Source organism: Mesoplodon mirus, assembly GCF_964341445.2.
Source record: "Mesoplodon mirus genome assembly, chromosome: 13".
Classification (NCBI taxonomy): domain Eukaryota; kingdom Metazoa; phylum Chordata; class Mammalia; order Artiodactyla; family Ziphiidae; genus Mesoplodon; species Mesoplodon mirus.
In genome coordinates this window covers 39,761,964-39,785,291 of record NC_138989.1, presented here as the reverse complement: position 1 = coordinate 39,785,291, position 23,328 = coordinate 39,761,964, and the positions used below count along the sequence as shown (strand labels likewise).

General features: G+C 49.7%; 1 protein-coding gene and 1 long non-coding RNA gene across 11 annotated transcripts in view; one reads left to right on the top strand and one right to left on the bottom strand.

The window, feature by feature from the left end:
• CABLES1 (Cdk5 and Abl enzyme substrate 1) overlaps nucleotides 1-17,132 on the bottom strand; it is a 109,391-nt gene extending 92,259 nt beyond the window's left edge. For all 7 annotated transcript variants that reach the window (XM_082641603.1, XM_082641604.1, XM_082641607.1 and 4 more), the window contains exon 1: nucleotides 16,138-17,132. In XM_082641603.1, the coding sequence (XP_082497729.1) occupies nucleotides 16,138-17,012 (875 nt within the window). In that variant the 5' untranslated portion in view covers nucleotides 17,013-17,132. The remainder of the gene's footprint in view (nucleotides 1-16,137) is intronic.
• The window catches only part of LOC309815095, a 61,691-nt gene continuing 54,287 nt past the window's right edge, over nucleotides 15,925-23,328 (top strand). For 2 of the 4 annotated variants that reach the window (XR_014295797.1, XR_014295799.1), the window contains exons 1-2: nucleotides 16,675-16,770; nucleotides 17,873-18,069. This is a non-coding gene — a long non-coding RNA (uncharacterized lncRNA). Of the gene's footprint in view, nucleotides 16,107-16,674; nucleotides 16,771-17,872; nucleotides 18,070-19,852; nucleotides 20,098-23,328 lie in introns of those variants that run through there. The other 2 variants (XR_014295800.1, XR_014295798.1) reach the window with 2 other exon arrangements.

Here is a 23,328-nt window from a genome sequence, read left to right as displayed (position 1 = left end):
AAAGCTAGAAAAAGTTTTACTTTATTTAGAAATTGCCCGAAGTCATGCAGGTAGGGAGTAGCAAAGCCAGGATTCAAACCTAGGTCTGGCTCCAGAATTTACATTCTTAGTCACCTTTATCTGATTAAATCAGAGAAATCATTAGGAAGATAACTTTTTCAACGGTATTAAACCGTGAAGTCAGCATTCAAATTCTGCTGTTTAAAGCACTCATCCTATCTTGTAACTGTGCCTGCACGGCAGAGTGGGAAGAAAATGGCCAGAAAGTCAGACTCCACTTTCTGCTGGGACCCCCGAGTCAAGTCTGCTCTCTGGTTCTTGGTTTCCTCATCAATACAGGGAAGACAAAAACGCCAGCCTTTCCCCAATCAAGGGTGTGATCAGGAATAAATATGAGAATGGATGGGGCAGGCCTCTGTAAAATAGAAAATGGACCCCCCGGCCCCCCAAGACAGGCCAGCTTTAGGAAGCCTCTAGCACACAGCATGTACTTATACCTGCACGAAGTACAGGCAAGTCTCATTATCTGCAGATTCTGTAGCTGCAAATTTGCCCTCTTGCTAATATGTACCTGTATCCTTGCCACATTGTTTGCACTTTCGTGCTTGTTGGTACTTTCGCTGTTTAAAATGGCCCCCAGGCCAAAGGCTGTCTAGTATGTGACCAATGGGGAAAACTTGTGACAGAGAAGCTTTGCCCAGGCATGAGTTACTGCTGGCCGTGAGTTCAATGCTAATGAATTAACAATATATATTAAATAAGGTATCTCCAAGCAGAGACACACGTAAAACCAGATTATCCATTGACTGGATGATGAAAATGTGACCAGAGGCCGGCAGGGTACTTCCCTGGAGCAATGGTCCAGTGTTCAGTGTTTGCAGCTCACTCAGGGTTCACGGCCACTTGATAGAACATAACTATGCACTACCATATAAGCTAAAAGTTTTATAATACAAATTCACTCTCCTGGAGTCGAGGCAGTTAACTTAGGTGGACAAAGCTGAGCTCTAAAGAGGAAACGCTTAAGTACTTGGAGCTCGGTCTTGGCCCTCCCTGGGTCTCCATCCACAGCCCATTAGCCTTTGGCCAATATTAGCCTCAGTGAGCAGGGTCGTGGGCTCTCATCCTTTCATTCCGTGGCAGCCTCGCCGCTCTGGGCCTCTTCAAGGTCCCCCTCGTCCACCTGAATGTCCACGGCCCGGCTGCTGTAGGAAATACCAAGGCCCGTCTGGGGGGCGTGGAGCCCCTCTGCTCTAGGTGACCCTACTCCACTCCACTCCTGTGATCCTCCCGCCACCGGGCTCTGACAGTCCTCTTTTCCAGGCTGAGCCTCCAAGAGAGATTCTCACCCAAGTCTGACAACGGCATCCAGGGTTCAGAGCCAGAATCCAGACTCATCTCTCCCTGTCAGGTCACCCGGGAGGCTCTCCAACAACTTGAATGGGAAAATCAGCATATATTCTTACACAGAGGCACCTTTTAGAAAGCATTCAAGGAACGCAGCAGAGGTGTCAGGCTACTCAAGACTCATTTTATGAGGCATTCCAGCGCCAGCAAGAAAAACGGCCTGGAGGAGAAGGGAACGCTGCTGAGACCAAAGACTCAAAACGAAAAACCACCTTTTTTCAGCCACTAGGGGAAAATGTGCAAGTCACCCGATGAGCCTGGGGTCCTGTGGAGACCACAAGAGGCCGGCTGCCCCAGATGCAGTGCTCTTGTGTTTCTCCTCTGACCTAAGGTTGAAGTAGAACAGAAATGAAGCTACTGGTTCTGGACATGGCAACACAGGCTGAACTAGCTCCCAGGGCAAGGGGGAGATGCCAATACTAATAAAATGTCACCTCGATTCCTTCTGCCAGGGTTATAATAAGAAACTGGAGACTTCCTCCCTTGGGCATCCTCTGTTAATTGCCATTTATAAAAGTTCTGTTGGCTGGGCCTGTAATATGCATTATTTTCCCTTTGAAAACAAAACGAAACTTCTAAAATATCAATCGTCATTCCAAACGGCACAGTGATTTGTTTTCCAACTCACACTCTCGGATTAGCTGGGGAGTCTGTCTGAAAGGCAGTCATCTGGTATCAATTTGTGACAATATAAAATCAAAGCTGAACTCCCATGTAAATACACTTAAAAAAAATTCCAGATTTCACCAGCCAGCATGTATTTTACTCATTTCCTTACATTTCAGTCTTGACTGTTATTTTCCTGGCTCCAAAGAACTAAAGTTACATATAACAAATGTTGCACCTCTTAATAAAGCTCTACTGGCTAAATTCTTTTCAGCTCTGTGAAATACAGCTTTCAGGGAGGGTGTATCTAGATTGATGACTGGGTTGAAATATACCATTACCATCTCTTCCAATCTTCCTGGCCTCAACGGCTCACTTGTGTTTGGAGCAAACAGGGTCAGATGAAAAAGCTGGTTGAGTCACTCTATATACACACAGCAGCTCCCTGCTGACACATCCATAGTCAAACATGGGCTGGATAGGTAACTCACACAAACATATTCTTGGACAGTGCAAGTGTCAAGAAAACCAACTGGAGGCTTTCCTGGTGGCACAGTGGTTGAGAGTCCGCCTGCTAATGCAGGGGACACGGGTTCGTGCCCCGGTCTGGGAAGATCCCACATGCCGCGGAGCGGCTGGGCCCGTGAGCCATGGCCGCTGAGCCTGCGCGTCCGGAGCCTGTGCTCCGCAATGGGAGAGGCCACAGCAGTGAGAGGCCCGCAAACCGCAAAAAAAAAAAAAAAAGAAAAGAAAGAAAACCAACTGGATCCTAAAACAGTACCTGTTTTTTGCTCAGGAAGGACACAAAACTTGTTTGGATAAAATGTTACACTTAACAAAGGCAAAGCTCAGTGGCAGGAGTATGGCTCAGGGTTAGATATGATTCGAGCTCTACCTTGGAAAGAAAAGTAAACTCCCCAGAGTTCAATTCTCATCTACATAGTGATGCCAGCCCCTACAAACACGCAGAGGACCAGCAGCGTGGCTGGGATATACTAATCACATCGGATATTTATTGAGAACTACCTGTGTGCCCAGAACTGTGCAAAGTGCTTCAGAGAGATAATCAGGTCTAATCCTGGCTGTCATGCTATGAGGTATCTGATTATTGATATTTCCCACTCTTTACAGATGAGAACCGAGGCTCATGGAGTTTCCAGATTCTGCCTACCGTCCCACCCGGGACACAGCAGATCTGGGATGTGAAGCGATTTCCACATGGCTCTGCAGCTCGCAACATTACTGTTCAAGAAGCATGCCATTATTATGAAAAACCACCTATAAAACGAGAAGAAGATGCAATTGCTGCTGGAATATTAAGACTGCATCCCAGCCTCACTGTGAATCACAGAGCAAACACAAAATCACTGGACACTGGGTAATGTTTAGTTACTGCAGCAGATTGCTATGCAGCTTTGCAAAGGTATCTTTTCTTTTTCTTGAGAACGTTATCTTTATCCTTCACACTCTAGATCACTCAGACTTCAACACCTGGTAATTAGTTGCAAATATGCACAAGCTGAACCAGGAACTGTTTGAAAAAAATCTTGTGATCTTGCTCAAGAGTATTTTTTTCTTTAATAAAAAGAAATTATATGTCTTTAACTGAAATTAAATGAACAAAATCTGATCTGTTTTTGAAACTGACATGTTCAACATTTACCTTAAAAGGTAACATTAGACTTTTTAGACCAAAAGAGTTGGAAATGAGTGTAAAACTTGAGATGATCTCTCTCAAGCAGAAAATGTACACATTCTCGGTCAAAAAGTTTTTTATGACCCTATATACATCACCTTGAGCTATGTGGAGAGTAAAGGCACAAGATTATGTGGAAAAAAAAGACAATGAGAAGAAACAGGGTCATCTTCAGGTCTGTAAATTTTTCTTCTAGGGAGTTTCTTAAATGCATAGCATTGGATTGTGCCAATACCCTCCTCTCTGTCACAGAGGTGCTCTGCCATCCAATCAGTCCACACACTCAAAACCCGGTGGGAGGGTCTCCCTTGACGCCTCTGTCTCCCCCATCTTCCACAGCCAGTCCATTGCCAAGTCCACTCTGCTGCATCCTAAATCTCTGTGGAATCCGCCCCCTTCTCCCCACCCCCATGACCACCACTTCAGCCCAAGTGGCCACCATCTCCTGCCTGGACTGCGGCGATAAGACTCTGATCTCCTCCCACGTATGGCTTCCCTCCAAACACATTGCCTGTCCTTCATCTACTTTCTCCACATCTCCCTGCTTCTTCCCACCAGAGACCCTGCCCAGGCTGGTCCTGCGGTCTGCACCAGTCCTCCCAGCCCTTGTTCACCCTTTAGACACCTCCAGAAGCCAGCCCTCCCCATCAGAAGCAGGTCAAACCCACCAGGGCGCTCATCCCAGGCTCTGAGAGGACCAAGGCCTTCCCCTGTGTCCACGCACCACAGCCACAGCCCTACACTTGTGGGTGATGATTCAAGAGTCTCTCTCCAGCTCCACAGAGAGCTCCATGCTGGCAGGGACCCCCCAAGTAACGTACAAGTCCTGTCAATTCTGTCTCAAGTTGAGTCAATCATCCCCTCACCATCTCCACCTAGTCTGGAACTGAACCAGTACGATCTCCGAGGTGAGCCTATATCTCCAAATAAGGTCACACTCTGAGGTTCCAGGTGGGCGTGAATTTTGGAGGACGCTACTCAACCCCGTAACCACAAGAGCTGCAGAGATGGGTGACCCAAAGGACTTCGGGGAGCACAGGCAGTGCCCCAAACCGTGTGGTCATCGAGCCTCACAGTGGGAAGTTAGGCACCTCTGCACGCCTTTATGCTCAGGCCCTCACTTCTCTCTGGGATTCCTAACACCAGCTTCTTCGCTGGTCTCCCTCCCCCCGGGAGAAATTTCCAAGCGTCCACGAACCCCCAAAACTCTTTCTAAAATTCTCTATGTGTAAAAATAGACGAACCCCCAGAACAGAAAATTTTGGACGGGCACAAGTCCATCTTTCTGAAGCAACAACTAAGATGCCAAAGGGTTACAAACAAAAGGCACTGCTCTCCCTCCTCCGTCCAACCCGCCTCCAAGCTTTCAAAACACAGCTGTACTCACACCTGTCCCTGCTCAACAGCCTCCCTCCTTCCTCTGAAATAAAGTTCACCTCCGTGGCCGGGCGCCCAGTGCTGGGCCCTCACCCGCCTGCAGGCTCGACTCCAGGGCCACCGCCAGGACAGCTGTCTGCTCCAGAGCAGAAACAGGGAGCCGGGCTGCCTCGGCCTCTAATTCTCCTCTCTCCCAGAAGGCGGGCACTGGTCTCACTGATCCCTGAACCACCAAGCAACTTGATGGTTCACACAGAGGCGTGTGAACAATCCGGCATGCGGAGGGGTATGGGTTGCTGCTGACCCCATGCCACGCGGGCTACACTGGGGACCCTGGTTAGGCCCCAACTGTGTCCACCCAGGGGGTTCAAAGAGCAAAGGCAGGGGCCAGGTGCAGAGGGACCTGCGAGCACGGACGGGGGAAGCCAAGTCAGTCACCAGAGCAGCATACAACCGACTCCAGGGTCACGGCCATGGGGACCCCGAGGGTCCCCCCCAGGAGCCCTCACACTCCAGGGGTGTCCTGCCTAGAAAAGGAGGCCGAGCAGGCAGCACTCAGACCACAGGATGAGGGCCGTGGCTTCTGCAAAGGGCGGGAGGGAGCAGAGGTATATCTTCCAGAATTGTCTTGGCAGGTAGCACTCCCCTCCCGTGGGCCCCAACGGGCAGGGCAGCGTCTTCCATGCCTGCGTGTGGGCCAGACCAGCTGTTGTTCTTAACCTCACTGCTGTGCTGCTCAAAGGGTACGACGCTGAACACGTGAATTCGCCCCTTCTTGTTTCCCTGTCCCGGAGACTGTCATTTTGCAGTGTAAACAGGGGCAAAATGCAGCACCTGACGGAGGGGGTGTTGTTTGCCTCAGCTGCTCTGATTTTACTTTACCATGAAATTGAAATTGAAACGATGCGGCAAATTGTCTGCAAGCAAAAAGCCCCACCCTGGGCTTCCCTGGTGGCGCAGTGGTTGAGAATCCGCCTGCCGATACAAGGGATACAGGTTCGTGCCCCAGTCTGGGAAGATCCCACATGCCGCGGAGCGGCTGGGCCCGTGAGCCATGGCCGCTGAGCCTACGCGTCCGGAGCCTGTGCTCCGCAACGGGAGAGGCCACAACAGTGAGAGGCCCGCGTACCACACACACAAAAAAATCTCTACCCTGGATGATCTTAGAAGACCCTGTCAAGTTTCTCAACTGCTTCTTGACTGACGGTGTGTGGGCAATACCCGGCAACTGTGACCAGCTACAATTTTACCAAGCAATCACCGAGGACCAAACCTCTGCTAGGTGCTTCTCATTTTCATGCTCACAACACCCCCAACGGGCAGGAATTATTATCCCCATCCTACAGATGAGGCTACTGGGGCTCAGAGGGTTAAAGGAGTTTCCCCAAAAGGTGCTGCTAGGGGGCAGAGTTGCCTGGCTCCAAGGCTGGTCTCTCTGTTCTCGAATCTGTTCACCTAATTTGCTGAGAAGGAGGCACAGCATCAGGGCTGTGGGAAAGGAGCAAGCGACACCACACTATGACTTGGAGAGAGCTATTGTTATGGGGAAAATTTTCCACAACCTAGGCCCCAAACCAGGGTTCTCTGTTGGCCTGTCCCTCGAGGTTATCACATGAAAATCAGCATCCTTGCTTGACGAGAAGGCGCCACTGGCCAAAAATATAGCACAATATTTCTTTGTACTTTAACATTCTGACCTTGATTGACTCTAGCCCATAGGTCTGAAATGGATGAGGCCCTAGCATTTTTGTTCTCTGGAGGTTAACTAACATACAAGCGGAAGATTTGGGGCAGGAAGGAGAATAAAATGCTACAGCATGTAATAGAGTCCTTTGCTTTTCTTAAGTGATACAACTACATTAGAATTTGTGGTTTGTTTTAAAACTCTCGGAATCAGAAAACAGGTTTCAAAACTCCAGCTCTGCCATGTATGGGGTACGTGACCATGGATGTGTCACCTCGTTCTTCACGGTCTTGATTTTCTAGTCTATACAACAGCTACCACATTGCCTTTTTGAAAACGACTTAATAGATAGGAAAGCACTTTGTAAACTGTAAAGCCCCAAACAAGTAAGTAGAATTTAATTATCAGATGTTCGTCTTAGGATGGATAAACTGAATCCCTCAATTACTGACACAATCACCTAGGAATTTGTAATCTCATCTTCCTTCCTCAGGTCTCCCTCTCCGAGAGCAAACTTTATTCAACTCAATAAAAATGTAAAAAACTTCAAGAACTACCTTTCAACATCGGATCAACCATTTATCTCCTAACATTCCAATATTCTTTTTACTATTTTTTAATTGAAATATAGTTGACATGGAATATTATATTAGTTGCAGGTGTACAACATAGTGGTTTGACATTTAAAAACATGGAAGTCTGCACCTCAATTCCCTGCACCTATTTTGCCCATCCCCCCACCCCGACATGTTAATTTTAGTCCTTCAGCAAAACATTATAGACTTTGCCTGTCCTCCAGTCCCTCACATCCTCCCACCCCCTTCCTAAGATGATCAAAGCAGACATTTCGCTGTATAAAGCACTGGGTCAATGAGTAAACTGCTTTAAAATAAAAATCAATGTGCTAGGCACACAAATCTTTGGCATTGTCAAATATTTTATTAGTCTCTTCTTGAATGGTTTGTCATCTATTTGTCATGAAATTAAACTTAGATACTAAGTACATCCTAGCCTTTATGTTTTTTATTTTTATTAAAAAAATTTTTTTGATGTGGATCATTTTTAAAGTCTTTATTGAATTTGTTACAATATTGCCTCTGTTTTATGTTTTGGTTTTTTGGCCACGAGGCATGTGGGATCTTAGCTCCCCAGTGAGGGACCGAACCCGCACCCCCTGAACTGGAAGGCGAAGTCTTAACCACTGGACCGCCAGGGAAGTCCCTCATCCTAGCCTTTAAATCAGGGAGAAGACTGGGCCCTTTCATGCACACACACATTATTGCAATATTCCAAGTCCTAAACTTCTAGTATTTGCATGCTCTGTGTTACAAGCTTTTGTCTTTGTGACCAAATGTGCAGCAATAAACCTCAAACCACATCAATGATAACCCCGTTAAATATAAACTAGTGTGCAATTATCCAAAATGCTAACACAAACAAAAAGGGAAAAAAACCAGGAAACCCTGATTGATTGTATGTTCTCAGAGACTTTTAAAAACCAAACAAAAATAAAAATACATTACACAATTTGTAAAGCAGGGTAACAGCTAATGATTTTATGATTCCTCCAGATAATACTGAGCAGTCTGAGCCCCAGTGTCTGAAAAGTTTGGTTTTTAAATTGCACACAGGTTGAAACTTGAGGCGGGGGGTTGTTAGATATTTTTTTGAGGTGGAAAATGGGTGGTGGTGACCCTTTGGGAAATTCACAGAATTATGTGAAATAATAAATTCTGATAAAAATGTCTGGTTTTCAGCACTCTTCCTCTGATGATGACATTTTACACAGTCCCCCAGGGGACAAAGGAACAAAGAGACGTGTGGTGAGGCTCCTGGTACACGTGCTGACAAACCAGGTCTCCGGAAGGAAAAAAGCAGAACCCTGGCTTGTAAAACTGGCTGATTCCTGTGGTGTAAATACTCCCACCATGACTGATTTCAGTTACTGATCAGCTCAGATTCCTCATCGTCCGGTTCCTACCGAGTTATAGGAGCCAGTCCAGCACACTCCCGGCTCTGGCAGAAAGCCAGATTAGAAGCGACCAGGGCTCAAATTCTAGCTCTAGATTCCAGTTATGAGGCCTTAGACCAGCTTCCTTAACCCCTCCAACCCTCAGTGTCCATAGCTCTAAAATGGGTATAATCCCAGTGCCTTAGGATTGCCACACAAATAAAACAAAATAATGCATGTGAAGCCCACAGCACACGGGAAGGTGCTATCTTCCCTCTCTGGGGAGGGGGAGAAGCTGCTGAGCATGGGGTGGGGTTGGTGGGTGGGTGGGTGGATGATGGGGAAGAAACATTCAGGGAGGAAGGTTCATTGCTGCAGGACTGCGGAAGGAGGTGGTAGGTTGGCTACTTTACCAAATAAAAGTTCGGGAGTGACTGCTGGGTAAAAATAAAAGACCTAGAAAGTTGGGGTGAGGGGCAGCCTCAGGCCTGTCTCCAGCAAGTCCCCCAACCAGCGAGGGGCCAGGGCAGGTGCACACAGACCCAGGGAAGTGAGAAAGTCCCCCCGGGAGTGCGTGCTCAGTACCATACCCGGGGCGGGTGATTCTGCAGGGTGATGGGTCCAAAAGGGAGGAAGGGTGTCTGGTGGGGACCCTTCCCATGGAGAACCCCGTGGGTGCCAGAACCCAGGTGTCCTTTGCAAAGCCAGCACAGCATGGAGATGATAGGCGTGCAGGGGAGCAGAGAGGGTGCCATGGTGGCAGGAGGGCCACACATTAAATACAAGGAATTTAAAACTGCCCAGATCGCGTGTGGGCCTCAGAAAGGCCCCTCTGTTGGCCGGGGAGAAGGGCTGGTGGGTCCAAACAGAAGCCAGGAGCCTCCAGGAGACAAGGACAGGGAGGGACCAAGGCGACCAGCCCACATCTCTGGGGACAGAGCCCTGTGCGGGGGGGCAGAGGTCTCACGCGTTTCTGTAAGGAATCAGAATGAATAGTTCAGGCTCTGCAGGCCACGTGGTCTCTGCTGCAACTACACCACTCTGCTCCTGTAGCACGAGGGCCGCCAAAGACAATACAGAGATGAACAAGCGTGGCTGTGTCCTAGAAAATCTTGTTTATAAACAGACCATGGGCCATAGTCTGCTAACCCCTGGGCTGGGGAAGCGGTGATGCTGAGAAGATAGAGAGGGTCCAAAGAAAGGAAACACGCCCAGGAGGGAGGTGGTATTATTATTCCCATTTCATGGATGAGAACCTCATCCCAGAGTAAGTGGCGGAACTAGGGCCACAAACCCCATTCCTGGGGGTCCCAGCCTCCTGTTCCTCTCCCACCTCCCTGTGCACGATGGAAGGCACAGAAAGCACAGGTGCACTGAAGAGATAAAGGTGACAGGAATTTAGGCGTGGTCGGAAGGGGGGGGTGCAGGCAGGCCCTGGGCAAGACTGGATCACTGTAGTCACGGAATCCTGTCCGCTCTGGGCCGTCCCCTGGGCTCTCACGCACAGAGGTCCTCCCTGAGGGACAGAGAGGCAGACACCTACATAAGGAAACCGCAGGGCTAGCAGTGCCCTTCGAGGTCACGTACGCCACCTTCACCCCAGTTCCGCTGAAGCCAGTTGAACAAGCATTTATGAGCCTGGCTCAAACCACAGTGGAGCAGAGACAAGCGGGTTATAGGGCCCAGGCCCTGGAGCCAGAATGCCGGCGTTCAATCCCAGCTCCCACGGACAGCCTGAGGGATCCTGGGCCCGTAGCTTAACCTGTCTGTGCTTCAGACTAGGGGCGATACAGGGGGGCTGTCCAAGGGCTGTTATAAATGTGAACTCGCCTGACCTCCACAGGGTGCTTAGAACGACACCTGGGACATGGTAGTTAAATAAAATACTGACTGCATCAAGGCACTGAGCCAGGTCCCATGGTGGGGAGCGTGAAGTGTCCCTGCCGTGGTGAGGGCTCAAACGGCAGGCTCACCTCTAACCAAGCTCTCATCACTGGAAAAATCGGCCCATTTACCTGCATCTCCCAACACACACAGGGACCACGCTCATGTTTGTACCTCCCATAACTGACAGGGGTGCTCCATAATTGATATTCATGATGTTCATGTTTGTTGAATAAATCATACAAGGCATTAGGTCCCCAAACTAGAATTTCCTCCGCGACATACCTGACAGATACCAGAGCACCTAGGGTCACCCTCTACTCACTCTGTGACCTTGGATTCCTGCCCCTCCGTGCTGTTGGGGGCTGAAATCAACATCTACAAAAGCACTTTGTAAACTTGAAGGCCCTTGAAAGGCAACAGAGGTGGGGACCACAGATCACTTCCGAGACAGGAGTGGTGGCCCTGGCTTCCAGCCTGGATGGCCGCCTGGGGCCGGCAGGCCAGTTGCAACACCTCCCGAGCCAGAGGGAGCACAGCTGAACATGTCTTTTAAAGTTCTCCCTTACACCCGGGGAAACCCATTCCTTCATTCATTAGTGCACGTCCTGCCAGCTGGAGCCTCCCAGGATACACGTAGCTGCACCTCTGCATCTGACACTGAGGTTCAGTTACCCACTCATCCCCAGGCGCAAGGACGAGGACACCCAGGGCACTAGGCTGGAAGAACACAGCACTCAACTGTCCCAGTGCTTTCATCCCAGAAGGAAACGGAGAGGCAGGGGGTGGGGTGGGGGAGTGAAGCGACCTGCCCAAAGTTACCAGCCAGGGCAGGGGCAGGTCCAGAGCCCAGGGGGGCAGGGTACTGGCTGGGCATTCCTGATCGACATCGTGTCACCTCACCCGGCCTCACCTACTGCTCCTTCCCAGTGTGTTCAAAGGCCACCTACCTGCCTTTGGCCTTCTCCCTAACAACTCTCCTTCCTGGAGAAAAGTGTCCAGCAGGCGGAGCTCCCCAGCCCGGCTACGGGGACACACTGCAAAGCCACGCTGTGGCTTCCCCCACCCTTCCTGGAGGGCAGAGGGTCACACTTGAATTCACTGCCCTCGCTGGGCACTTGCCAGCAGCGGGCAGGCTTCCGATGCATTTCCCCTGCTGAGTTCACCCACGACATGACAACTTGGTGACTGTAAGGAAGGGGACAGCGGGTGAACCTCGGGCTCTCGCCTCAGGCCCTGGCAGGAGTCGTGGGTGAGCATCCTGACCAGGGCGTGGCCTGGCCCGGGACTGCAGCTTTGGCTTCCACAATGCATGTTGCTGGAAAGATGGCTCAACAATAACTTGGGTTGGCTTACCGCAGAGGAGGTCAAAGTCCTTTCCTGACTTCTAAAATCCAGAAGGGTCAGGTGGCTTCCAGCTGGAACACAGTGTGGTGACTTGCCTGAAGTCACAAAGCAGGGAGGTGACAAAGTGGGGAGAGAAGTCCATCCCCCCTCTCTTACTCTGGGCGGCGATCTCCTATTTAGCTCACGTTTTTCTTTTCAGTAAAGAGGACACCACAGACCCAGCACCAGTCCAGGTCTCACCCCAGGAGGGGCCCTGAAGAGGGAGAGCTGGTTAGAAGCTCCAGAGCAGTCAGGTGTGAGCCTGAGCTCTGCCCCAAGGGGTAAGTGACCTCGAGCAGGTTATTTAATCTATGAGCCCTGGTTTCCTGGTCCTTAGAGTAGGAACAATCATAATATCAGTAAAGTCTTTTTCAAGGTGCGGCCCATTTGCCTCCCAGGAAGCTAGTCAACAATGCAGACTTGGGACCCTCAGACCCACAGGATCAGAATCTGCCTTTTCTCCAGATCCCCAGGTGACTCTAAACTCATTTACATACATAATACATACAGCACTTAGCACGTGCTCCCACCCACACAGTCGCCCCCCCCAACCCCGATAATAAATGTAAGCTCAGTCTGCACCTGAAAGGGTCTGGAACACAGGCCGGGGCTCTCTGGAAGGGCTGACTTACTGCCCATGGCTGTGCACCACGATTCGAACCCCAGGCTTGGGACTCTTCTGCACTACATGCTCTCTTTTCCACTGAAGACCCGAGTCTCCACAAGGCACACGCTAACACGGGTGTTCTAAGAGGCAAAACCCTCACGTTTTAAATTAATACCCTGGTCCCCGTGTGCCCCTCTCATCAGGGCCGATGGTGCACGTCTGTTCACCTGGGCTCCATTGTGCAATTCAGGAGCTCTACGAAGTGCAGTAACCCGCTGCCAGCTGCTACCTGAGGTGAAATTTTTAAAGTGAAAGAAAGCCTTAAAACACACCGTATAAATTTACACTCCTCTTCTTCACCTATTAACACCTTCCTCGGGCAGAGAACACAACAGAATGTCAAGCTAGAAGGCATCCTTTTGGTTTCCCAGCTCTGATGCCTAGCTATAGAGCAAACCCCAGCACAAACAACTCCAGGCAGGCCTGGAGCCCCATGCACGAGGCCCGTGGTCCTAAGTTCGCTATACACCTCAGTGGAGACTGGTTAAGTAGCAAGGCTAAATGTGAGGACTAGGAAAGGGAGGAGAGAATCATACCAGCACGACTGGCCTGCTGTATCCCGGACAAACATTTACAGCCAACAGCTCCAAAATTCTCCTGGGGCCTACTGCATGCAAGGCACAGTGATACCGCGCAGTGGCAGAGGAAAGACATCAGGCTTGGATCTCAAAGATCCTGGCCAACACTGGGTCTGAGAAAGAATCTACACATAGGGTGGCTGTGAGGATTCACTGGGATAAATGTCAAATATCCAGCCGAAAGCACAGAGATGGAGTCATCAATCCATGGACACATCTGTGCCAAGGCCTGGGCACAGAAATTTTCCTGTCATATTTCAAGATTTGGAAGTACAAGTAATAATTGTGATTAGTTTTACAAGCGTCCAGATGGAAGTAACAAAAAAGAAAGGGTTTCAAGATTTCAGGTCAGGAGATTCTGATTTTTATATACCCATAACAAACTGGGTATATGAAATCCCAAATTCATGAAAAAAAAAAGGCAGATTTCAATTAACTATGGCAGTGCTTTCCAAACTTTCACTTGTATATGAATCATCTGGGGGTCTTGTTAAAATGCAAATTTGCACTCAAGTAGTCCAGAGTAGGGCCTGAGGGTTTGCATTTGTAAGAGCTCTGAAGGTCCAAGAACTCACTTTTGAGCAGGAAGGTTGTTTGGAATTCTTTAAATTGCAAGCAACAAATCCAAGGAAAGCATAATATGATTTAAAAACAACACCCCAGGAGAACATTTATGAAGTAGTATATGGAACCACCGAGGCTAGGAGAACTTCTTAAAGGGAGGCATACCAGGAAAACAAATGACATTCTTTAAGTTGGCCTGGGCCTTATTCAAATGAGTCTCCACATCACAATTCATCCAGCCAGGTGAAAGTACTCTCTAGTGATCACAAAAGCACCACATTTCTGACAAAATTCTTGCAACCAGGGCAGTGTAGGAAACAAAGTGTCCTAGGAGATTCCAAGTTCCTGGCCACTCCATGAGTAGTGGCCAAGCTAGCTTTTCACGGCCTTTCTTAAATCTCTGTTTTACCCATTTACTTCCTCTCTGCACATTAAATTTGACACTATTTCTGTTGAGAGATGTAATTTTTTAAACGCCCGTCAAGTTGCCGGAGATGGTTAATTCCGAAGTAGTAAGATGAATGTGGCTGTCAGGTTAAGGAAGCATCTTATACTGACTAACTCATCTTAATGTGTGTGTTGGGGGGGGATCAATAAAACACCCAAGGGGTTCATATTTATATGTTCAGAGGTTAAATCTGGCTATTTTTTGGATCAGAAATATCAACACACAAGATCCTCCGTGTCCTCTGAAATGAGATTCTTGGAGACAAAGTGTGAAGTTATTTGGTCTCCAGATGTTCTGAGCATGGGAACACATCTGTCTACTACGAGACACAGGCCAATCTTGCACACTGGCTTAGAATAACATGTATGTTTATTACAACTCCTGTCCTGACCCGCTGGACAAGCTGGGCTCACGCTCAAACTAGAGTCATTAAGAGCCAGTGCGTGACGTCAAGCTGCCCAGAAACTGCTGAGTCCAAACCACTCACCCAGAACGGAAGGGATTCCCCTCCCCTCCTGTGCACTGGCCCAATAACGGGGAGAGGCATGCTCTGACAAGAAATGCCAGGCCCAGGCTGTCACCTGTGCCCAGCGTCACTAATCATCCGTGCAGTCACAAAGCTATTCGACCGCTCCACACCCCTGCCCGCAGCCCATGTGCACTCAGCTAGGATGCTACATACCAAGCAGGGTCATGATTTCACCACTTGGGAAGAAACAGACTCAGAACAAAATTCTGCAGGAGCCTGTCTTGTTCTTTCCCATCTGTCCACTGCGGGAGGAAGTTAAAGTTTTCCAACAGGCCACCTTCTTACTTAGGCCACCTTCTTACTTAGGCCAGAAAAAGCCTAAGTGTTCAGATGAACATTACAGGAGAGAGGCTGTAACAGGAAAGGTTCCCCCTTCTCACCTTGAGGCCTGCAACATGTTGGCAAGGTCCCATTCCAGAAGGGGAAACTGAAGCCCCAGGAGGTTAAAATAACTGAGCCATAGGGAGCCTAAGAGGCCTTCCTAAGTAACAAGCTTCCCAGGGAACAGGTCTGCACTTCCTTGGGGCTCCCCACTCCTGTTCTCTCCCAACCTCCAATCCACTGCCTGATGCAGAACTAGCTCCCCGACTGTCCCTGGAACATAAGTGACAAGCTCTAGACATTTCCCGAATAAGCAAGTGTCCAACATTTCACGGTTTTGCTAAGATGCTTGATACCCGCAGATGACTTAAGCGAGCGAACACAACCACCTTTCCACTAATTTCGGCAAATTCACCTTGGAATGGAAAAAAGGATCCTCAAGCCCTGTTTTCTCCCTGTCCCCCACCCCCAAGGCCTGGTTCAAGGGAACACAAGGACTTCCCTTTTCTTAGAAAAGCAAAAGGAAAACGCCAAGTTCTCCTGGGACACTGGAATACTTTGAGCGCAGGCAGAACTTCTCAAGAGGGATTCACGGCGTGTCTGCGACAAGTTCGGCTCACACGCGCCGCTTAGCCGCCGGCCGGACCCACGGCTCAACTCTGCGCCCCGCCTAGTCTTGCCTGGCGCAAGGAGAGTGCTTCTCCGGGTCCGGACCGGGTTTCTGGAAGCTCGTGATCTCCTCCTTGCAGTGGGAGGTTTTGGTGCCGCTTTTTAGTGGGCTCCCGCAAGCCCTAACTCGGGACCCACTTCATGAACATGGTGCTTCTGCTCTGTGAGTGCCGGGCTCGTGCACACACGTGTGAACACACACACGCTCCCTAGAGACCTTCCCTCTTCCGCGTGCCCTCGTGGTTTGGAATTCGCGCCAGAAGCCCGGGGATCCGGCAGGGCGCGGGAATTGGGAGCGACCAAGTCCCGCAGCAGAGAGCGGGCCGGGAGGGACGCGAGGTAAGGCGCGTGTGGCGTCCTGGATACTCACCGGGACCTCTGCAGCTGCTCGAAGGCGCTGGTGCTGCCCCCCTGGCCCGGCTGGTCCAGGGAACAGTAGTTCTGCGAGGTCTGCCTGGAGAAGGCGATCGGCAGGATTCCCTGAGTGAAAGAGTTGAGGCGGCCCCGACTACCGCTCCCACTCCCGGGGGTCCCGGAGCCCAAGAAGGCGGCCGCCGGCACGTGCACGCTGGTAAAGGCATCGTCTTCCTCCAACTCCTCCTGCCCGGCGCCCCCGGGCCCGTCGGGCAGCTGCGGCTGAACGCAGGCAGCGAGAGGCGCGGGCCGGGGCGTCTGCAATTGCTCCCCCGATGCCCGGCCTGCGCCCAGGGGGCTCGCGAACCCTCGGGCCGCCCCAGGGCCGAGCACGGTCGCGTGGCCGCCGGGGACCAGGGGCGGCAGCGGCGAGGGCGGCGGATGGCAGGGGCCTGATCCAGCTGCCAACGCCGCCGCCGTGCCCGCCGCGGCGAGCGCGCCGCAACCGCCCCGCTCGGCGGCGGCGAGCAGGCTGAGCCGCGTCCTCGCGCCGCAGGCGCTGCCGGCGCCCGGCTTGGCCGCGCCGCTCTCCTCGCCGCCGGCCCACTCCTCGTCCTGCAGCGGCGGCCGTCCATCCAGCGAGATGTTGGTGAGGAAGGAGAGGGCAGCCTGGCGGCGCCGCGGGTCCATGCGCGGCTTCCTGGGGGGCTCGGGCGGAGGCAGCGGCGGCTGCGGCGGCGGCTGGGCCGGCGCGGCGGCCGCGGGCTGGGGCTGCTGCTGCGGCTGCTGCTGCAATCTTCTGGTGCCCGCGGCGACGGTGCCGGCGCTGCTGCTGCTGCTGCGGACGGCCTTGCCGGCGGTGGCGGCCGTGGTGGCGGCAGTCGCCGCCATTGTGTCCGGCTGCGGCGATATTTCCGCGATGCCCCGAGAAGCGAGCGGCGCCCGAGTGTTAAGCGGCGGGCGCGAGCGCCGGTGACCCGGGCTGGGCAGGGCGCGGGGCGCGGGCGGCGTGCGCGGCGGCCCGGCCCCCCAGCGGGCGGGCCATGCTTGCCCCTCGGTGCTCGGGCGGGGGGCGCCGCCGCTCCGGCCCACGCGCGCGGCTCGCTGGCCGTCTGCCCGCCCGCCAGCAGCCTGGGGGTTCGGTCCCGGGCCCTCTCAGACCCCGCAGTCTCCGACTCTCGGGCCCCGGTGTCCGTATTTATAGGTGCGCGCGCCCCGCGCTCGCGCTCCGAAGCGCTCTTTGCAAAAACACTGTATCACGTGTGGGGAATGAAACCTGGGAGGAAAACAAAGCCGCAGGCGGCAGCCGCGGAGGCTGGCGGCCGGAGGCGGGGGGCCGGAGGAGGAGGAAGAGGAGGAGGAAGGGAAAGCCAAACGGGTGGCGGGGCGAGGGATCGGCCGGGCGGTCCAGGTAGTCCGAGCCGACTGCGGGGAGAGTTGGTGGCTGCCAGGGCGCGCGCACAGGTGAGGGAGGTAGCACGTTTCCTCGTAGCGCTTGGACTGGGAATTGGGGGCGCGAGCAGAACCCCATGAGTAACGGCGTGAAAATGTGGTCGCGGGAGAATTGTGGGTCTGCGGGACAATTAATTGGAGCGACGCGGAGATTTGGCCCGCGAGCTTGTTAACTAGAAACCGCGCTGCTGTTGGGCCCCGAGAAATACATCCTTATTAATAGTTACACACCCCTTATGTGGACAGTCCCACCAGAAAGCTGTCGCTAACCGTTGAGTTTGTGTCTCATTCATTCGCAGACTGAGGATGCAGCCCCTGATTTAAATGCATACCCGGGGGTGCGTAAGAACCCAGGCACGAACATCAAACGTGTGGCCAGACTAATTGATACATCTCCATTTGATGGTGCTGTCAGTTTTCATCTCTTTCTTAGCAAAGGCCAACATAAATTTTTACTTCGGCCCAGAAACGTGCTCCGTTTTCCATGAAGACCAAGGTAAGCTAAGATGGCCTCACAACCTTTTCCCCTTGTCACCTTGCAAATTTTTTGTGGGTTATGATCTCTTTTCCTCCCGTATAAACTGGGAACAATATCCACAGCTACTTTCTGTCATTTATTTCATAAACATCCGTCTGGCACCTACAATGTCTTATGTAAAGATGAGTACCTGTCCAAGCTGCAGCTCTGGATCTGCGAGGGGTGGCAGAATTCTGTACCCCAACCTCACGCCCAACAAATGCCTGTCCTGGGGGGGTTGGAGTGGGTGGGGGTTACCATGAGCCATACGAAAACGCCTGCAGATTTCCCTGTGCGGTTCGAGTGACTTACCAAATGCAGTAGGAACAATTGTCACACTGACTTGAGTTCTGTGACATCTAAGAAACCCTCTACACTTTCCTGAGGGAGAAGAAATGTGTTTAAGATCAAGGGATTAATTTAATTAAAGGTTTAAATTTAGCCTTGGAGCTAATGGGTAACTGTACATTGAAATTCCACTCCATTTCAAGTTCAAGAAAGTAAATTGAGTAATGTAGAGCAAATACACCCTTCCAGAGACATGCAGCCAGCCTGGAGGATGAGATATGGGTGAGTTCGGGTTACAGTGGTTTAGGACAAACATGGCACATGGCCCTTTACATGAACAATTGTTCATTTTTTATGTTATGCCATTTTTAGGCCTTTTGAGAAAGTGGAACCCGGTGTCTATATTTAGAGCAGCCTTACTGCAGCTAAGCGACCAGTGCTGTGTAATTTCATTAGGATTTTAATTACTCTCTTCAACTAACGACTTGAAACTTCCAAGTTACTTTATTACAACTAACTTAATTTACTTGACCACTGGTCTGGTTGTGCTGGCAGGCAGTGTTTAAAAAAAACACCAACTCTGCACATGTAAAAGAAAAAACTATTTTTATCAAAAAAGTGATACATGTTTATTGCAGAACATTTAGAGAATAAGATAAGCAAAGAGAAGTAGAAAAAAAAGCTTCACTAACAATCGCATCTCCTATGGAAATTTTGATTTCTGTCCTGTGTATATTTTTAAACAAAAGTTAAAGCGGGCTGTTTGTGTCTTGTGATCTTTGCTTGCTGTGTTGTGATCATCTTTCCTTTTAGAATATTCTTCTATAGCATCATTTTAATGACTGCACGGTGTTCAGTTTGATGGAGAAACTATAATTATTAAGCCTGTGCCCTACATTGAACATTTAGGTTGTTTCTTCTTATGCTGTTATAAAGAGTGGTGATGACATCCTTTGTTTTGCTAAGTCTTGCTACCATCCAATACTATTTTCTTAGGTTAAATGGATTTTGGGGCAAAGGACATACCATATTTTTAAGGCTTTCTATCCAGAAATGTTGTTCCAATTGGCTTCCTCACTCTTGCCAGCACTGGGTATTAAAATTTTCTCATCAATATTCATTTCTTTGCCCAGTTAAGCTATTGTAAGGGTCAAATATGCAAACTAATTTCAAATATTTATTAAAACATCAAACAAGAATTAATATCCATTTAACCTCCAAACCGCTCCTGTGATCTTCTTATGGGGATCAGGAGAGATACAATTTACAGTTCACCTACTATGTTTTAGCCACAGAAGATTTCTAATCCTTATGACTACTCTGCAGTGCTGGGGGGAGGGGAGATTATCATCATTAGTTTACGGATGAGGCTCAGAAAAATAAAATGATTTGCCCAAGGTCACTAGCTCTTAAAGTGGCTGGGTCAGGGGCTTCCCTGGTGGCGCAGTGGTTAAGAAGCCACCTGCCAATGCAGGGGACACGGGTTCGAGCTCTGGTCCGGGAAGATCCCACATGCCGCGGTGCAACTAAGGCGGTGCGCCGCAACTACTGAGCCTGTGCCCTAGAACCCGCGAGCCCCGACTACTGAGCCGGCACGCCTAGAACTGGTGCTCCACAACAAGAGAAGCCACCGCAGTGAGAAGCCTGCACATCGCAACGAAGAGTAGCCGCCCCTCGCCGCAACTAGAGAAAACCCACACAGAGCAACGAAGACCCAACGCAGCCAAAAATAAATAAATAAATAAATTTATATTAAAAAAAATAGTGGCTGGGCCAGTATGCAAATCTTACTCCAAGACCCATACATATTCTTGCGCCCTCTGCTGGTGAGGATGTTTTATGGGGGGGGCTGTCTCCACATTTAATCTCATATTCATAATTAAGAGTCAACTATAATGGAAATAAAACAAGCTTTGGAGGAAGGGGATCTGGGTTTCAAGAGTAAGTCTCTTAACCTCTCCAAGCCAGTTTCCTCTGGGTTATTCTGAGGTACAAATGAGGTTGCTTGAGAAGCATTTTATAAACTTTAAAGTACTTTTTAAAATGTCTGTTACTATACCATCCTAATCTACTTACTCCCTGAATTTTTCCAAATTCACTTATTTTTCACCTATTTATACATGGATCAAGTATTACTGAGCAAATTCTATGTGCACAGCACCATCTTGCTACGAAAGGGATAAAAAGAAGTGTAACCTTTAGCCCTTGTGCCCTTGACACTGAAAGTAGTGAAACCCAAAAGCTCAGGACACATTTCAGTAAAATGGTAAGGAAGACTCTGATTAAGTGATCGAATGAGCAATCTGACTGGGACGCTGTATATATATTATCATAGTGTGAAAAAGGAGCTTTTCATTTGAGAGGAGGCCTCAAGCAAGAGCCAGGATTTAAGCTGACCTGGGAAATGAAGGAAGGAAGAAGTTCAGTTCAGGAAGAGGAAATTCTGCAAATTCCTCGTGGATTGCAAGCTTAGAAGTATAATTCTTACTAAACCAGTTGCCAAGGTTTGATTTTTTTCCATTTCTTTTCATATTGCTCCATTCCAAGCACCCATTCTGAAAACTGTAATTGCATGCACAAACTGTTTTGATTGACATACATGGGAGTCAATTTAAAAAAGAACCTACAAGTAATCACTGATCCTTTAAAAAAAATAATTCCGCAGACCAAGAAGTCTGAAAATTAGCTTAGAGAAAACAGTGGATATCAGTCATATCAGAAGCCATCTGACATACGTGGCAATAACAAGCGGTTCTGATGCCAGCTTAGGCCCTTACAAGCTTATGACCTTTGGGGCCTCCTGCTTGGGAAAATTACAAAATTTTTGCGTTTGTTGCCTCATCTGTAAAGATAGGTTTAGTGTAATATTTTACCTTGCAGAGTTGTGAGGATTAGTGACAGCATGATAATGTAACTAGCAGAGTATCTTTAGGTAGCTATTATTGGCAAAATGCAGAATATAGAAGGTGCTCCTAACAAAGGCCAGGATGTTCTCGGTTCTAGGTTTTTGTAGTTTTCACTACTGTCAGGCAGGTAGGACCATGAGAAGCTTCAGATGTCAGCTCCAGTTCAGAACAGATTATTGTATTGCATGTTCCCTAAAAGTGCAGGCTGTTGCCTGCTTTTTATAGGCATAAAATATAGGCATAGTGCCGATGAGAAACCTGCTACTTTCCTTAATCAAGTGAAAGTCAGATTTTCCAAGACTAGAAATGGAAAATATCCAAGAGACAGTCGTTAACACCCCAACTGTTCTCCCTGAAATTCACCTTCCCGTCGGGACTCTTAATCATCATTTCTGTTATCCTGGGAGAAGGGGAGGGAAATCGATGGGGGGGGGTATTGTTTCCCCCTTTACAGTTTGGCATAGATACCTTAATTTCCTTACTTAATTCTCCAGGACATCTGAGACTAGATACAACATTTAAATATGACTTGACTAGAAGCTCAGGGATATTTAACAGAGAAATAAACTCAATGAGTAACAGACAGCCACATAGAGCAACTTACAGAATATGACTTCCTTATAGTCCTCATCTCAATATTTCCTAAATGCCAATCCCATGCTCGGTTCTGGCTTATGTTCTGTGAGTAGCAATGATCCTACCCTGGAGCCCTCAAGCTAATAGCAGAAAAAGGCATGGAAATATTTTCACCATAATATATCAGGTATTTTAAAAAGAGAGAGAGAGAGAGAGATATATGTGCAGGGGTCAACCAACCCCTGGCATACCTCCTAGAGTAGGGGCTATTTCAACTTTTGTCCCCCAGCACCACCCATCTAGGACACTCTCCTCTCCCTACGCAGGAGAAAGTGCCCAGAGGAAATGGCATTCCTGCTACTGGCCATGATCCCATCCTCCAAGTCTCCTTTTCCTGTCTGAGGACCTGCCCCTCCCTCAGTAACTGGCACCAGCAGCCCCTGACATTGTTAAGTCATCGGCCCAAACAGGATCATTTTGTCTCCAGACCCCTCACACTACGTGGAGGAAAGGGGAAGAAGGATGTTTTACCACAGTACCTGCCTAGCATAATGGAGGGCCTTCAGACTTCTATAACTTGTATGAGAAGCTGAGAAAAGTAGGCAATAGAAGATCTTGTCCATTGGGCTGTATGAACAGTCATGTAAGTGTGTGTTACTAATTTTTCAAGGACGACAGCTCAGGGCAAGAATGGATTTTGATAGCTGTCAGTCTGGGGAGACAAGTGCCAGTAACCCTTCGTCACTGTCACAATGTCTTTTGAGTGTAGATCCCCAAAACAGTAGTGCAAATGCATTTACTCTTCAGATTTCTTCTGATCCACCAAAATTCTCCCTTGGATGCAGCCCAGCCAATTGTGAAGGAGGAGGGATAGCCATTCATAATAAGCGGTCCATTCCACTAGCCCTCCGCCAGAGGGGTGCAGCCAGTGGGCCCAGGTTCGGGTTTTCAGATTCTGAGCTCTCCCACTAACCTGTGACTGCTGGGCCTCGGCTTCTTCATCTCAAGGCTGGAGCAAATCCTGTTCACCTCGCATAGTTACTGTGCAGATGAGAACCAAGGCATGTGTAGAACACCTCCCACTGTCTAACACATAGTGGGTGCTTGTGAATGGTGGCTGATGATAGTATACAAGGGACCCCAGAGAAGCACGCCAGACTTGTGACCAGTGGATGTCCCATTCCACTGCCCAAGGCATTAACTGTCCTGGAAGAAACGTGGCGTCAAAACTGTGTTAATAAGAAAGATACATTTCAGGGATTCCCTGGTGGAGCAATGGTTAAGAATCCGCCTACCAATGCAGGGGACATGGGTTCGAGCCCTGGTCCGGGAAGATCCCACATGCCTCAGAGCAACTAAGCCTGTGCGCCACAACTACTGAAGCCCACATGCCTAGAGCCCGTGCTCCTCAACAAGAGAAGCCACCGCAAGGAGAAGCCTGTGCGCCGCAACGAGGAGTAGCCCCTGC